This window comes from Leuciscus leuciscus, assembly GCF_965113295.1.
Source record: "Leuciscus leuciscus genome assembly, chromosome: 19".
Taxonomy (NCBI): Eukaryota; Metazoa; Chordata; class Actinopteri; order Cypriniformes; family Leuciscidae; genus Leuciscus; species Leuciscus leuciscus.
Window position 1 is genome coordinate 30189110 of NC_138743.1, and position 16863 is coordinate 30205972.

A 16863-nucleotide genomic window follows, 5' to 3' on the forward strand; every position below is an offset into this window, starting at 1 on the left:
AAGTGGTATAATAAGTTGACATGGCAACACTGATTTACCCTTTGAACCCTGACCCAACGAATTGGCTTCGCGAAATTTCTAAATGTTCCTGTTTATCCAGAATCAGTGAGATTATGTGGTATAATGTTTTAATACACGTTAGTGAGAAAAAATAACTATATACTGTTTATATCCCTGCAACTCTCCCGCCAAAACATCATGTATTTGCATAAACCGGAAGCAGCATTGGTTTTGTTATTGTCACAGTTAATCCCTATAAATTCCTCAGGTTATGTCAAACCTCTTGACACATTCACACACCTTTCCTTTTTTAATATTACAGTGGACTCTCAGAGTCGCAAATAAAACGTGATCTCGTTGACAGGTCTCGTTTCGTGCCCTGGAACAGGAACTGGAAAGATTTTTTTGCGCTCGTCTCTTCAAGGATGGCGGCAAATGATGGAGCGGAGGAGGCTACTGTATCTCTGGTGGACGTCCTAGAGGAGGATGAAGAACTGGAGAATGAAGCCTCCGCGGTTCTGGGAGGGAGTGACTCAGAGAAATGCTCGTATCCAGAGGTTTGACGTGTTATATGAACACAGCCTTCTTGTATAATATTGTTTTTAGCATGCTGATTATAACTTGACACAGGCTTTTTCATCTTACCGATTAACGTTATTCTTATAAAGTGTTATAAAGTGGATTGTTTTGGTTTGGGGTTAGCATAATACCTGAATTCTTATGCTTAATTCGTCGATGCAGCGTCTATTTGTTTGGAAATAAACCTTATTGCATGAACACATAGCAGGAATAAGAATCATTTTTAGTACAGTTAAACATCTAACAGTAGTTGTCAGCAGATGCTCTGCATTTACATTCATATTCTTAGGATGAAAAGAAGCTACATGTCCTAAAAACAAGGTGATTTTCTTTTTGTCCAGGGACATGTGAAGCGTCAGGCTCTGTATGCCTGCAACACCTGCACACCAAAGGGAGGAGAGCCAGCTGGCATCTGTCTGGCATGTTCCTACAAGTGCCATGAAGGTCATGACCTTTTCGAGCTGTATACTAAGAGGTGAATATTGCTACAATAACCAGCTGTAATTTTTGCTGGTGCTCTAACCCATTTAAGCAAAGCTGAAATGCTTAGTTTGACATTTTTATTCATAATACTTTTGTCATTATGGCAGTGAGATTATTTAGCAGTTTACATATTCTCATATTTGTCACTGGCAGCATCTTAGGCAATGTGAGTGAAACCGAGACCTGTCACGAGAAAAATAGGTTTAAATGAATGTGCAAAAATGAATGTGCCCTCATAATCTTTAAAACTTTGATTAAAGGCAGGACAACCTGTCACTCGCATGCAAAGGATCCAATCAATTCCTAACGGACAAAATCAAGTCCTGCCCTACATTTTCTTTCTTGTTTGAGAAGCCGTTTCACTCGGATATACGTCACAATAAAGAAGTAAAGACTGTCACAACTTGCGTTTCATGCAAGGAAAATTCCACATGGAGATCTGGAGAAAATAAAATGAAGCATCAAGTTTTCTTAATAGACAGTTTGGATTTAATTGCACACAGACCTTACTTTAAATCACTTGCAGAGGTTGTGTTATGCGGAAGCTGCATTCATTATGTAAACGTTATTAATATTACAGGAATTTTCGATGTGATTGTGGAAACGACAAGTTTGGGGAAATGGAGTGCAAGCTATTTGCGGTAAGTTATGTTTTACCATTAGTTTGAGTTTGTGTCTTTCAGTTTTAACTGTAGTGATGGTGATTATTTAAAATGTTCTGTTATGCAGGATAAAGAGAAAGTGAATTCAGGGAACAAATACAGCCACAATTTTTTTGGCTTGTATTGCACATGTGACAGACCCTACCCAGATCCAGAAGACGAGGTAATGTGCATTTTAGTTTGAGTTCCTTTCTATAATATTTTTGTTGTCACCTATAGTTCTGTTGTCTGATCATTTACTGCATTGCATACTTTTTAAAATTATTAATCTGTATTCCAATCGAATTCTGCTTGTAACTGTACTGTACGTTTGGAGTAGACGTGTTGGTTTTACAGGTGTTACACTCTGTTCAGGCGTACACTGATGACATTAGGGACTTTAAGCAACAGCTACTAGAAGTAAACTATTAACAGTCATAGCCAAAGACCAATAAAGCGAGTTCGCGTTCAAGATTGCGGCTCTCTGATGCCATGAAGCTAACTTTAACGCATACCTAAATTTTATGTAAGCTAAATTCATATATTTCAGCGAGAAACTGTTTAATTTACAAACTTTTATTTTGAAATGTTAGTCAACTACATTAGTTAAAAGTCCCTTTTTGGAGGTACCGCCCACTTTGGCAGTTTACACCCCATTTTGGATGTCTCTGGCCTGCAACTATATCTACTTGCTGATGTCCTCAAATGATAGGCTCATACACTGAGTATATTTTATACAGATTATATACATGTACAAATTTAGAGTGAATTTCTCTCTCCAGGTTGCAGATGAGATGATCCAGTGTATCGTGTGTGAGGACTGGCTCCATGGTCGGGTTAGTTTCAAATCATATTGTACTTCGGCAGGACCTGAATATGGTTTAGTGTGTGTGTGTGTGTAGATAAGGAACATAACTTATTCTGGTGAAATGTCTGAAAACATGTATGTGTGTCTCTATCAGCATTTAGGCTGTGTAGTGCCAGACTGTGTGGAACTACAAGAGATGATCTGCGAGTCATGCATGAATAAAACACCTTTCCTGTGGACCTATGCTGCACATATTGCAGGTAATGTTATACCTTTATCTGCTGCTATTTTGCATTTACAGATATTTAGTATGACTGCAAAGTTGTTGTTTTTTTTAAAGGGAGAGAATCTAAATGTACGCTACCGTTCAAGATTTTTGTATTTTTTTTTATTAATACTTTTGTTCCGCAAGGACACATTAAATTAATCAAAAGTGATAGTAAAGACATTTACAATGTTACAAAAGATTTCTATTTCAAATAAATGCTCTTCTTTTTAACTTTCTATTCATTGAACGATCCTGAAAAAAATGCATCACAGTTTCCACAAAAATATTAGCAGCACAACTGTATTCAACGTGGATAATAATAATCAGCATATTAGAATGATTTCTGAAGGATCATGTGACACTGAAAACTGGAGCAACGGCTGCTTACATTTTTTCTTTTCCATCACATTTTAAAATATCTAAAAATAGGAAACGATAATATTTCACAATATTTTTTAATCAAATAAATGCAGCATAGAGGACATGATGGACTTTAAAAAATATGTAAAAAAATCATATCGACCCCAAACTTTTGACCGGTAGTGTACATTCACATATCATTTGTCAGTTAGCATCTTTCTCTAAACATTTATACATTTGTGATGGCTTATTTTGTCTTGTTTGCATCAGCTACACCCATAACAAAAGTAAGCCCATGCAAAGGAGAAGGGGACGTGAAAGTGGAGGTAGAAAATGATGAAGAGAAGATAAAAACCGAGAACCTGAAGAACCCTGTAGATGAGAAGGTACTCGCTCTCTCCTGTGTAATGGCTGTCGTCTTGTCTCGGAGTAGGAGGCTGATTCATGAAATGGCAACTCTTCCGTTCATTCCTGTTCAGTCTGTTTTATTGCTGACAGCCTAACTTAAATCTCCTTTAAACAACAGAGTGAACAAGTGTTTCAAGATACTAGATACACTAAAGATTTAAAGCCGTTTTAGACACAGTTTTGCCTTTGTCTCACCAGTCTCACCACAAGATGGCGGTAGTTATCAGAAAGAGTGTTTTCATCGGGGAATTAACACATCTCATGCGTCATCTGTTCTCAAGCCATAATTTGAAGGAATCAAGCCAAATTGAATTTACACCACATTGTTTTGCTGCTGTTAGAAATTATGCCAACCCAGCTGTATGACTGGGGAATATTCAATTATTTGAACATCTACACAGCAAGAGAGGAACGAGTGATCAAGATTTGATGACCTTCTCTCTGCTGACAGGTGCAGGTCAACGGGACATCCGCCTGCAAGCGTAAACACCAGGAGGAAGCTGAAGGTTCCTCAGAGGAGGGCTCGTGCTCCGGCTGCAGGCTGAGAGAGATGAAGGCTTCGGGGAGGAGCCGGGCTCCTCAGGGTGCCGTGTTCTGGCCGTCTGCCTGGCGGACCAAACTCTGCACATGCACCGACTGCAAGGTACAGCTCAAACACACCCATTACACTCCACATTTACTTAATGATGCTGAAAATTCAGCTTTACCATCATAGAAATAAATGACAAAAAAAATGTGTGTATATATATATATATATATATATATGAAGAGTTCAGATGCAAAAGCCTCTAAATGCCATCTGAAATTTTCTTATAGAATGATCATTTTTATCAACCTCGTATATTTAAATTCAATAATTTCACTTAAATGGCAATGAAGATTACCTATTGTCATTTAAGTGAAATTACTGAACTTAAATACACAAGCTTTATAAAAATGATCATTCTATAAGAAAATTTCAGATGGCATTTAGAGGCTTTTGCATCTGAACTCTTCATATATATATATATATATATATATTTCACTGTATATATTTTTTACTATATTTTTAACCATATAAATAGATAGATAAAGTTGTGTATATATTGTTTTTTGAGAATAAGGAGGATATCTTATTTGTTCCTGATCTCATGTTACTTGGCTTTGTTTGCTTAGATCCTCTATGCTGACACAGGAGTGTCTTTCCTCACGGATGAGATGGACACCGTCCTGGCGTATGAGAACAAGGGCAAGTCCACAGAACAGGCTGAACAAGCGAGTGGAGCCGAGGGTCGTGACCCCTTGATGTCGGCCTTAAACAACCTGAATCGGGTTCAACAGCTGGAGATCATCCACGGTTAGTAGCAGTGGCGCATCAACGGGGGTGTGCAGTGTGTGCAGTGTGTGCAGTGTGTGCAGTGTGTGCAGTGTGTGCAGTGTGTGCAGTGTGTGCAGTGTGTGCAGTGTGTGCAGTGTGTGCAGTGTGTGCAGAGCATAAGGGCGCCGGACGGGAGGGGGGTGCCATTGTGGCAAAATAATTCTTTGAAAATCTCCTTTTAATAAAACTTTATAAATAATCAGAAATTGTTTGTTAAAAAATTATGAAAGGAAACGTTTTTATTTAACTTTTGTTTAGCATTTTTAACTGATTATTTTATTATATCAGTATCAACCTCTCAACTTCCGACTACTTTAAGTCTGTCCCATGACCAAAAATGGATAGGCCTAGATGTGGGAAGCATTCTGGGGCGCAGAGCAGAAAAAGGAAAATGTAAAATAATAAGGAACCTATTTAAAAAAAACAACAACTTTAAAGTCTTTAAATTGATCAACATTTAACAACGGTTAACTTTGGTTCAACTTTGCATTTCAGGGCTCGACATTAACGCTTGTTTGCTTGTCTGGGACAAGTGTTGTTGTTTTTTTAAAGGGGCAAGCAAAATAGAATTTTACTTGCCCGGCCAGACAAGTAGCTTAAAAATAACTAGGGAAGCATCGTAGCTCGAGAATGATTCAGATTTTATTATCCACATTCAGTGTAAAGAGTGATTGATAATGGATAGTGTATTTGGTAACAAGCTCGCGCTGCTTGTCTCTTTGTGAGAGACTTTCTTTCGTGGATAAATCGAAACAAATAAGCACAACAGCACACAATAATCTCACAGAAGAAACATACTGAGGTTTTTAAATTCATTTAAGAAACATACTTTTTTTTATTATAACGTATGATATAGTTACATAACACGCCCAAGGCAGCTGTTTTGCTGAATATTATCACGAACAAGTAACATTAGCCTATTTAATTATCATAAATGTTTATTATCCTAAACAAGTAGCCTATTTAATATTAAGTTACTTACATTTTAGACCGTATTGACTGTTAAAATATCTCCAAAGGAAAACAATCAGCGTAGTGTTTTGTTACTGAATGATTATGATTCAGCGTTTTTGAAGGAATCGTTTGAATGAACGACTCACTTATTAAGACGGCCACTTGCCTCCACCTACTGGCGGATTAGTTTCATGTTTAAAAGTATCATTGCATTTTTCTTCTTGTGTATTCAAACATTTATTTAAAACATTAATCTCATAACATAAGGAAATTTATAGCAGTTGCAGTTTTGCAGTGTATAGGCTAAATTATTTAATTTGATTGGTAACAGCCTGGTTTTATTATTATAGGCTAACTGAATTTATTGATCAAATGTAAGAACTTGCCATGACACATGATGCATACATTTAATAAGCTAAAAATAAAAATCGGCCTTTATAAAGGTAAATATCACAAATATGCAGATTTAAGTATGTAAAAGCTGATACACTGAGAATATTGCTTCAGATCAGAATAAATTATATTCATACCCCCAAAAATCATCCCGGAATAAAATACTGTTATTTTACATTTTCAATTGTTTTCATTTTCATTTTCATTTTCATATATAATTCAATATCTGTACGTGAATACTGTTACACACTAAAGCTGTGTTTATGTAATCGGTTTCATTTAATCTGTTTCATCTTTGTTCTATTAAATTTGTTTTGGCCATTGCTTGTAATAAAGTTTATATGTACTTTTTTATTTTAATTTTATAACATTTGAACTGTATAGTTGACTATAGTAAAGTCTTTGATTATAGTAGTTTTGCTGTGGTATCCAATGTCACTGGCAGGCCTATTTAAAATTTTGCAGCTTATTTATTTGAATAATGGGTCAAAACAACAAAAACATTAAACTCATTTTATTAATCAAATATGCACGTCTGTAATGAGTAAACTTAAACACTGATCTTTCACACCCACGTGCAGTCGCGCCCCTGGTTAGTCGGGTTTACTGGCAACTTTATCAGTGTGGAAGCAAAACGAATTCATGATGTGAGATTTAAAATTGAACTACTCCCAATATACTATCAATTCAATTCATTCCCATTACATTTTTCCTCAGAATATAATGACATGAAGACAGAACTGAAGGACTATCTGCAGAGATTTGCAGCAGAAGGAAAGGTAGGCTTTCATTATTAATATTTTTAACGTGCTGTTGGGCTGAAGATAAGTTTGTACAATCTAGAGTTACATTTCTCCTCTCTTTCCTTGTTTAGGTGGTGACACCCGAGGACATCCGCCAGTTTTTTGAACAGCAGCAAAGCCGCAAGAGACGAAGAGCCAACGCAGACCAGTACTACTGCAGTTAAACCATCTCTCACGCTGACTCTTCAAGCATACCAGCTACATCCAACTTTTCATGTTTCCTTTTCTCCAGCTTTTTTTCCAAGGCCATTCCTGGTTTTATAAAATAAACATGCAGTTTAAATTCAGGCCCTCATACGCTTTTATGATTTTGACCTTGTATATTAGTGATGTGTTCCCAAAGATATATAGCTGTAATACTCTTCCTGTAATCCTGCCATTCCAAATAGGGGGTTGAATTCGCAATAACGTTCAGCTCAACATGTCATGATTGGCTCTCAGTGTCCAGAAAGATTTAAAACAATGGATGTATGGAAAGGCACTTCTATAATGTCATAAAACAGCAATTGCAGTCAATCCTCAGGAGCTCTCTCTTTTAAACAATTTAAAATGGTGTCGTTACATACTGAAAAAGGCTATTAGGAAAGTCACAATCACATGACTGCATTCAGTATTAATTGTTCTGAAGAGATGGCTAATGTTCACATTTATGTATGTCGGGGTTAATAGTTCTACAGCCTATTGGAAAAATCTGTTTAGGAAACACAAACCTATGTGCTTTTTCAGGTTATTCATTTCAGTCATTGTTGTGATCTAGTAACCCTTTTTATTTGATCTTGTTTTAACCTGTTTCATGTGTAGATTCTGTTACTTTTTATTGTCCTACCTTTGAGAAATAAACATGGTAATACATTTGGGCCCTGTGATGTATGTCTCAGTTTATCCCAGAAACTCTCCATTAGGGTGAAATAGCCTCCATTTGCACAAAAATTTGATTTAGTTGAACAAGTCAGTAAAGCCTCTAGGATTTCTAAATCGAATTTAACGTTTTTGTTAATAACCAATCAAGCTTTACACACCATTTCAAAAGGGTAAAACTAATCAAGGCCACTAGATACATTTTTTGTAAAAAATCATAAAATGCATAATATATTCTGTAGGGTGAAAACCATTTGTGCACTGTTTAAATGTAATTTAAAAAAAATTCATATTTAATCGAGTTTGAGAGATTTCATGTGTAACAAAATGTTATATTGTGATTAAGATGTAATTTAACAAATGTAATTAAATTGTTTAAAAAATTTAGTTATATTTAAAGAAAATTATATTTAGAGTTTTGGATTGTGTTTAGACTTTTCTTTGTGTAAAGGTCATTGCAGGTGACTGTGGATATGAGGGGTTGATTCGCATTCATTTTACAAAATTTCTATAAATTTCATGTGTCGCACTTTATTAAGAGTCTGTGGTGTTATACTGATAACTCAGAATTTTTTTAATTTTTTTATTTTCATCAAAATTTTGATAAATACAGTCTTATTAATATTTCTAAAATGGCAGCCTCTGTATGTCTGTGATGTTACAGTCTTTCATGGTAACACCACAGACATAGAATAGAGAAAACTATTCTCCCTTGGTGGAAATAGGGGCAAAGATGAAAAAATTAAACACTTTAAGAACTGTAATTTTCTTAATTTTTCTTTAAAGTTGCATATTTCTACTAATTTTAGAGCTAGAAATTCACTTCAAATACTGGTACCACAGGCCTATAAGTGGTAGTCACTAGTATTTAATTTATATATATATATTTTTTTTTAATCAAGCTTTAATTTGACTGGATATAGCATATTTTAAATACAAAGCAATACATTTTATTTATCTTTTAAAAAACAAGATTTTTTTTTTCAAATTTTGCATCTCGTTTGCCCTGTTCCTGTATCATGAGGGAGCGAGTCCCTGCAGTGATAGTCATTTACATAAATGCACCCAAACAATGTCCTTATAAGGGCTTTTCACACAACCTCACTTTTCTAGCTTGTTATCTTTCATGCTCGCGCAGAGCTTCCATTTCAACTAAAGCCAAACATTTAGTTCTCAAAACTAGTTAAAACACAATCAGGCCTAGACTACACGTGAACTTGTTTCGGACCTCTTGTACTCTGAAATTATTCAAATTTCTAAATCAACTTTATATATATATATATATATAGGTTGATAAATTACCACCAGAAGTATGTGATTTTGCATAAGTGTGGCTTCAGTTGGTTCTAAGTTTAAACGTTAATGTCAGTACGAGATGAATTATGACTTCTGCATGAAAATGTTTGTATGCACAGTGTTAGTGAATGGAGACCCAGTGTTTTACCCTCCCATTTCCCACTAATGGCAAGGTGTTACTCACTGATTATCTGGCAGTTTGAATGAATGAAGAAAAAGAAAAAGAAAAACACCACACAAGCATTATAACTCAAAACTATTTATTTCCAAGACATTAGTCACCTAATTGCAGAGTAAAGTTCATAACTACACCGGCCAAAGAAAAGAATAGAAAAATAGACACTTTCCACAACTCCACAAAAGAATGCTTTTTTGTATGCGTGTGTGTGTGCGCATATATATATATACACACACATATATGTACACACACACACACACACACAAAGTCTCAAATAGATATCGCATGTTTTATATATATTTATAAAAACTTTACACTTTACATACAACAAAACACCATATTTCTGAGGCCTGTGATCAAAGGTACCAAAAATCTTGAAAAATATTTTTTTGAAGAAAAAAAAAGAAAGACAAAATAAACATTATGCACACTAAGCGTTGGCTACAGTATTACAAAGAGACGGTTTAACAGAGGTTTGTAGAAAGGGCTTGCATAAGACAAAAGGGGTGTGGAGGAAGCCCAGCCTCAGGCAGGGAAGGCACTAAATCGTCTCCATAAGAGAGATAGCACAAGAGAGAACCTGGAGATCTTGACTTGAAAGTCTTCAAACACAACTTCCCTTGCCCCTCACACATCCAAAACACAAACCTTCGGTTCAGTTCAGCCTTGCGGCACTTTGGAGATAAATAACGCAACGCCATGCAAATATACTAAAAGGATTAGGAATGAATGTTTAAGAAAAATGACTCGGCTGTGAATCTAGAACTGAATAAACAAGACACTTCAGTCAAAAATAAATCAATAGAGCCAACAGAGGGCACTATTCCACAACAAGTGTTACACATACAAATTTAGTGCAATGGGTACCTTCATCTGTTTTAGCTTTAATTCCTTGGTTTAAGATGGTCAACGAACCCGATCATTTTAGACAATGACAATTTGACGTCAAACAATGGCTAGTTTGAGTTCTACAACACAGACTAAACAATGATTCAAGCTTCTCATCTGGGAGCTCAAATGCATTTCCAATCCATTCTCTTAACAGTCTCTCAGGCGAGCAGCCCACAAACCAGACTAAACCCAAATGACAATAAATAGCATTTGTGATAGAAATGTATTAATTATGAGGTCAGTGTGCATCTCAAACGTGAAATAATACCTTCAAACTGTGTGCATTGACTTTTGCAGCAATCAGAACCCACCCTCAAAATGATCTGACTGGTGTTTTATAACATGAAATAAATGATTTCTCAGCATCTTCAAAATGGCCTGAGTATAGCAGAGGCGAAGGTGATCTAAGGAGTTTTCCTAAGCTCCCCCTTAAGATTAAGGCATGGCTGGGTCTATACGGGACTAGATCGCTGGGAACGGCACTGACGTCAAGAAATAATGTTCTCCGCTGGCAGGAAAACCTCTGAGTAGCAGCAGTAGGCCTAAATATCCATCTGTCGATTTTGGGTCATGGTTACGCAGCGAATGTGATTCACTAGAATGACATGACAAACCTCAGATCTCCTCTAGGCTGCCTCCAAGGGAAGCGCTGATGCCAATTACTCAATGCTTAGAGTTACAGGTAACAGTCACCTAAAAAAAATAGCAAACTAAAAATGCAACTGTTACATAAAAAAAAAAAAAAGAGAGAGAGAGAGAGAGAAATGTCATACCGAGAAGTCTTTGCTCATCAGACCTCAGATGACCCAATTCAAAATGGCATTGGTACAGAGGGATGGACCCACAGTTCAAAAATACTGAGTTACAAACCAGAAACACTGAGAATTTAAATGACAAGAGCTTACGGCACATCAAAAGGAGAACATGCAAACTGCTGGTAGAACAATTCGCATGCCAGGTACATCGAATCGTTATTGTCATGATGACATGAAGCCTGGAGGATCTGCAAGGTAAAATGAAGACACCTGCTCTGTGAAACAAATCTAGGGTAAAACATCTATTTATTCTGAATAAAAGTGGTTAATAAATTGGTTCAACACCTCCTCTTTTTGCTGCAGAATGAGGTCAGGGAAGGTAGGATTAAGTAGGCTGCGACGCATTGCATTTTGAGAGGATCATCAATTGCTTACTGAAAGCTGAAACTAGTGTATTATCAAGTTTGCTCATATTCCAAAGGAAAGGTTTAACCATGTGCATCGGTGACTGAAGCTTTTCACGTATCCGATAAGCCTGGCGTAAAGAGAACTGTAGAACCACGTCCTTGACATTAAGAGGAGACGAGCAGCCTCCAACCAATCTCAGTCGACTTCAACTCTCTAAGGATATCACTTGTACCCCAGCCAGGGTCTATGCTGGATCTATTTTTGGATCTGACCCTCCGAGGCTTTGCGGGATGGCAAACTGGAGCGCTCCCACTCAGGGTTCATGACTCTTTCAGGCTTGACTCAGAGGTGCACTGCAGTAGGAGTCCAGAAGGACCCATTTGTTGCACCAGCCGGCTAACATTTCGGAATAACTAAGAGTAGATGAAGAATAACACAAGCTTACCGCCATAACACCTGATTGAGTTCGTTATCATGCAAGATGGCACAGTCCTCAATTTCAAAACAAAAATGAGCTGTAATGCTGAATCTAATAAAAAAGCGAGTGTAAAGAAAGGAGGAGAGGAACCTTAGAAATATGCTAGAAAGTGGAGAAAATTTTATTTCTGGCTGTTGGTTCTGGTCCCTCAGTGATAAATGTTCAAGGTGAGGCTCTAGAAGTCTAAATAAGTTTTAAGAATATAAAGAAGGAAAATCAAATTGACTGAAGTACATGTTGAGAGAAGCTGGTCAGAGGTAGAAAGTCTCTCTGGCACAGAATACCTTGCGTGATTTAAGATGGAGAACTGCGTTTCCCAAGGTGAGGTCTTAAGGCCATAACTGCAGATACAGCAGTACTAACCAACCCTACATCAACTCTTAAGGCTATCTTTATAGGCCAAAATACCTGTGGAGGGATCAACAAAATCAATCGATGATAAATGTTCCTTCTATGGTCACAGTCATCAAAGAGTCTGTGTAACTAACATGAATCTCAAGCCGACAGTTTCAATTCAGCTGACAAGGAGAGACAGAAACCTGGTAAATAAAATGCTTTCGAGATTCAACAAGCAACACAAACATCCTCCCCAACCCATCTTTGGTCTAACTGTGAGTTCTTAACAGTCCAAAAATAATAATAATAGACCATCCAACCAAAACTCAAGCCTTTTACCAGAGTATAAAATGTTTGAGCACTTTTATCTGACAGACTCAGTATTTCTCAGTACGTTTGTGCTTTCAACCAACAAAACAGTTCTTGTGCTCCAATGAAAGCACTCAAAGTTAGGAACGTGGGATGGATATGACTGAGGATTGTTTTGGATATTCAACAGAGGTCCCACCTGGTCTAATACAACCAGAGATGCTTATATAATAATATTTGAGAGTATGTGAAAATACAGTACCATTACTTGTGGGGAAAGACTATTGTTAATTATCTTGAAGGGATAGTTCACCCAAAAATGCTAATTCTGTCATAATTTACTCCCCCTCATGTTGTTCCAAACCTGTACGAGTTTCTGGCTTTTCTGCAGAACACAACATATATTTTGAAGAAAGTCTCAAGGCTTTTTGTTTGTTTGTTTTTTGTCCATACAGTGAAAGTCAATAGGGTCCAATGTTGTTGTTTTTGGATCCCACTTGCTTTTATTGCATGGACAAAATGTCTTCTATAGTAAAAAACTAAGTCATAAAGGTTTGGAACAACATGAATGGTGACAAATTACATTTTTGGGTGAACTAGCCTGCATAATTGTGTCAGTATGATAATCGAGAAATATTTGTATTGTAGGGAGAAGAGAGCAAAATGAGTATTTAAAATAAAGGCTGCCTATTGCACAGTTATTATAGAATACAGAATACAGGTATTTCAGATGAAAAAAAAAAGCTTAAAATAAGTCACTTTTATAGATAGGGTGTGCAGCAGTGTGTGAGATATTGTTTCTTAAAGTGTTCAAATCAAAAGTAAATGCTCTAAATCTTTGTGTACATGATACTTTCTAAGATTTCTCTTTTTTTTTTGCAAAGCCTGTTCGTGACATCATAATTATTGGTCGTCTGCTGACAGAACTAGCGCAGAAAAGCTAATGAACGTCTGCTGTCCCACCAAACTAGAGGACTGAGGATGTGGCGTGAGGTTGGTTTGATTGAGATTCCTGTACATTTCTGGAGGACGAGGCTGATAATGATCAACCCGCTTTTGCCATCTCTCAGGAATGCCAGTAACTGCAGCCTTGGAAAGAGAATCTGAATGCAAAAGAGGGTGCCAAATTTTTGTTTGAGAGGACAGATAGCTTTTAAAGTTAAATACACTAGAATGAATCTGCAGATCTGAGTTGTGAAACACAGTAAAACAAAGCTCCATTCACATTTAATGGTGCATCTGTGCCATTGTTATGCCTGATAAGTTGCCTCATAGGGGACAGGGGATTTCATTTGTTTTCCCTTTTATGTTCCATCTCGGCTCTTAAATTGCACAGGCTAATGTAAAAGCCAGCAAATGCAGCGGATTACACAAGCTATTACTGCCACTCTGTCCTCAAAAGGAGGAGGAGCCGTTTTTCAAGGACTAGACAAAGTAATGAGTTTGCAACTTATTGCCTTCATATTTTTAAAATTTACTCCTAAGGAACGAAATCTGTGCATCTAGATAAATATATATTTTCTCCAGTCATCCTAGTATGTTCAAGGAAATTAAAGTAAATAAAATATACTGTGATATCTGTACATTAATATGCAGCATGTGAGGAAAATATGAGAACCATAATGAATCAGACTAAACTAATTTTGACCTCTTTTCAGGGTGCACACAACCAAACCAAGCTCTCCTCACTCTATACTTTAGAGCGGTTTAAGTGACATCTCCCTTTAGCATCTCCCATCAGAAAAGCAGCCACTCACGTAGCTTATGGGCGTTCATCACGTCAAGATACTGTTGTCCCTCGAAAGAATACAAAGTGCAGGACTGCTGGTGCCTCACCTGTTTGCTTACAAGTAGCATTTAAATTAGTCCTCAGTCTCTTTTTTTAATCAGGGGTCAGAGAGCAGACTTCCTGTATGGGTAGTCGGGTTTGTTGGGTGACCTGCGGTCTCGAGCCCCCAACCCTCCCTCGTCCCCAGTCCCTACATTCGGCCCTAAGCCCAGCCCAATTCCCTCTGGAGCAGGCCGGCGGCCTGTGGGCCATTCCTCATACTGTTCTGTGGAGGGGCCGAGGCCACAGGTGAGGTCCGTCTCATTTACTGGCCGTGACCTCTGCACGGCTTGCACAACGCCCCCTTGCGAGACAATTGCCAAGTCTAGTCTCTGTGGAGGCTGTTCCAGCACATCCAGGCGGAGGGATTCTGAAGCCTCTGAGTAGGACGGAGGCGGCGCCCCTCCGCCTGCCTGACGGCTGTGGATGTAGAGGTCTGGTCCACAGTAGGGAGGCACGTGGCGGCCCGGGAACTCGTAGAGATCTGGGAAGTCAGGCTGCGGGCCCTCGGGCTTGGGTTCGGCTGCATGCCGCTTGCGGGAGGAGTGCGGGTGACGGCTAGAGTAGCTGTGGGACATGGGAGGAGCAGTAGAAATGTGAGGGTGGGCTTCATGACTCTCCACCTCCATAGAGACCTCCGGAAGTCGTCGTTCCTTTAGGCTCATTGCCGAAACACCCATGGCAATGTCTGGCATGAACTCGTTAATGACAGGCTCCATGTTCTGCAAGAATAAGTTAAAATACAACGGTTATCTCTTGGGAAGCATGATATAGCAGTATCATATTGGCCATCATCCATTATTATTATTATTATTATTTAATAGGGGTGTAACGATACCCTCATGTCACGATTCGATACATATCACGATACAATATTATTGTGATACTCCAAGACATATGGTAAAAGGTTAACAAAAAACAGCTGATTAAAATGCTACATTTGGTGTTACGATGTGGGTGTAAAATGAATAGGCTTGGATTTGGTGCTGGTAACCCAATGCACAGATAGACAATAGTGACACCAGAATAAAAATATTCATGATTCTGAAGCTGAAAACAGAATAATTTTTTTAGACAAATGTGCTTGCACTCTTTCACTGACTAGATATATTTAAAATAATGTAGGCCACTTTTGACTGGTAACATAAGACATTTAACATTATCAGGACACAAATATTCCCCCATTGCATTAGTATACATTATATTCAACATTATATATGTAGTAGTTTAATGTAGTACTGACACTAAAACTCTGTAAATAGAATCATTTCATGCACAGTAATTTTCATTTTATACACAATACATATTGTCACCATCTACGATACATATTGTTGCATTTTTGTATTGCGATATATTGTGACACAATGTTACACCCCTATTATTTAATAATAATAATAATAATAATAAATACATTTAATTTAATTTAATCTGTATGTCAATGTTGTATGTATAGATGCTAATTTTCCCATTTTTTACATTTAGATTATTTAAAAACACTAATAATTTAATAACTCTGTTAAATGTAATTTAAAATATATATTAAAATGTAAACGAAAATATATTTAAAAAAATTGCAAAAAAATAAATGTATAAAATAGTAATAATAACAAAGAATAATATATTGGTATTAATCACCATTTGCTTGTCAGGATGAAGATTCCTTCCCCCCTGTGCGTTAGTGCAGTCTGGGGGCAGGGGCTTGGCTCCTGGTGGGTAGACTGGGCTGCCCATTTTTGTAGAGGTCTGCCTATGAAGGAGTGCATGATTGCAGGGGTAGGAGAAAGATCTGGAGGGAGGTTGGCTGGGGACCCGTGGTCTCCAGCCTGCTTTAAACTGCTGCTGACCATGGCCCGGGGTGGTCGGAGGATGGTAGGGTGGAGGAGGTGGGGGCAGAGGGGGGTGGAAGCCCACCAGAGCCTCCAGGTCAGTGAACATACTCTCCACAGCTGGTGTACTGTTGACCCGGCAGCGACCTGACTGGCGCAAGGCCAGGACGGGACTCTCGTCTCCAAAACGCTCCTCAGGAAAGAATTTGTGCGGATTCTAAAACACAGCACACATCAATGTAAGGGCATGTTTGTGCTAGACATGCTTCAAAAATTAGAGTTAATAGGCTGTCTGGTATGCTGAAGAGTTCCAACATAGGTTCACTGGTCACTTAATGGTGAGACTAACAAGACATCACAGTAGTTCAAGGGCTCAGAGCACTTCTAAACCAAGAGCACAGTAACTGAAGAAACATGCTTGTCAAAGCAACATGGAGTGATGCAGAACACATGAATGCCCGAAAAATACTCTACACAAGTACGTGAATGCAGTCTTCTTTAAGAAATGAATACTTCTATTAAGGAAGGATGAAATTTGAATTCATTTAGAATGATTTCTGAAGGATCATGTGACACTGAAGACTGGAGTAATGGTTGCTGAAAATTCAGCTTTGACATCAAAGCAATAAATTACATTTTAAAATAT

The 16863-nt window shown here is 37.7% G+C and overlaps 2 protein-coding genes across 2 annotated transcripts in view; one reads left to right on the plus strand and one right to left on the minus strand.

The window, feature by feature from the left end:
* Nucleotides 1-98: 98 nt before the first annotated feature.
* ubr7 (ubiquitin protein ligase E3 component n-recognin 7) lies at nucleotides 99-7911 on the plus strand. Its single transcript, XM_082148375.1, has 12 exons — nucleotides 99-118; nucleotides 365-557; nucleotides 921-1054; nucleotides 1643-1703; nucleotides 1792-1887; nucleotides 2486-2539; nucleotides 2666-2771; nucleotides 3410-3525; nucleotides 3999-4190; nucleotides 4703-4883; nucleotides 6969-7030; nucleotides 7126-7911. Exons 1-12 carry the CDS (start codon nucleotides 114-116, stop codon nucleotides 7216-7218), a joined length of 1293 nt encoding a protein of 430 aa, XP_082004501.1. The 5' UTR covers nucleotides 99-113; the 3' UTR covers nucleotides 7219-7911.
* A 1540-nt stretch (nucleotides 7912-9451) lies between these two features.
* The window catches only part of btbd7 (BTB (POZ) domain containing 7), a 59836-nt gene continuing 52424 nt past the window's right edge, over nucleotides 9452-16863 (minus strand). Inside the window, exons 10-11 of the mRNA XM_082148373.1 lie at nucleotides 16027-16434; nucleotides 9452-15113 (exon numbers count right to left, since the gene is read on the minus strand). Coding sequence (XP_082004499.1) covers nucleotides 14457-15113; nucleotides 16027-16434 — 1065 coding nt within the window. The 3' untranslated portion in view covers nucleotides 9452-14456. The remainder of the gene's footprint in view (nucleotides 15114-16026; nucleotides 16435-16863) is intronic.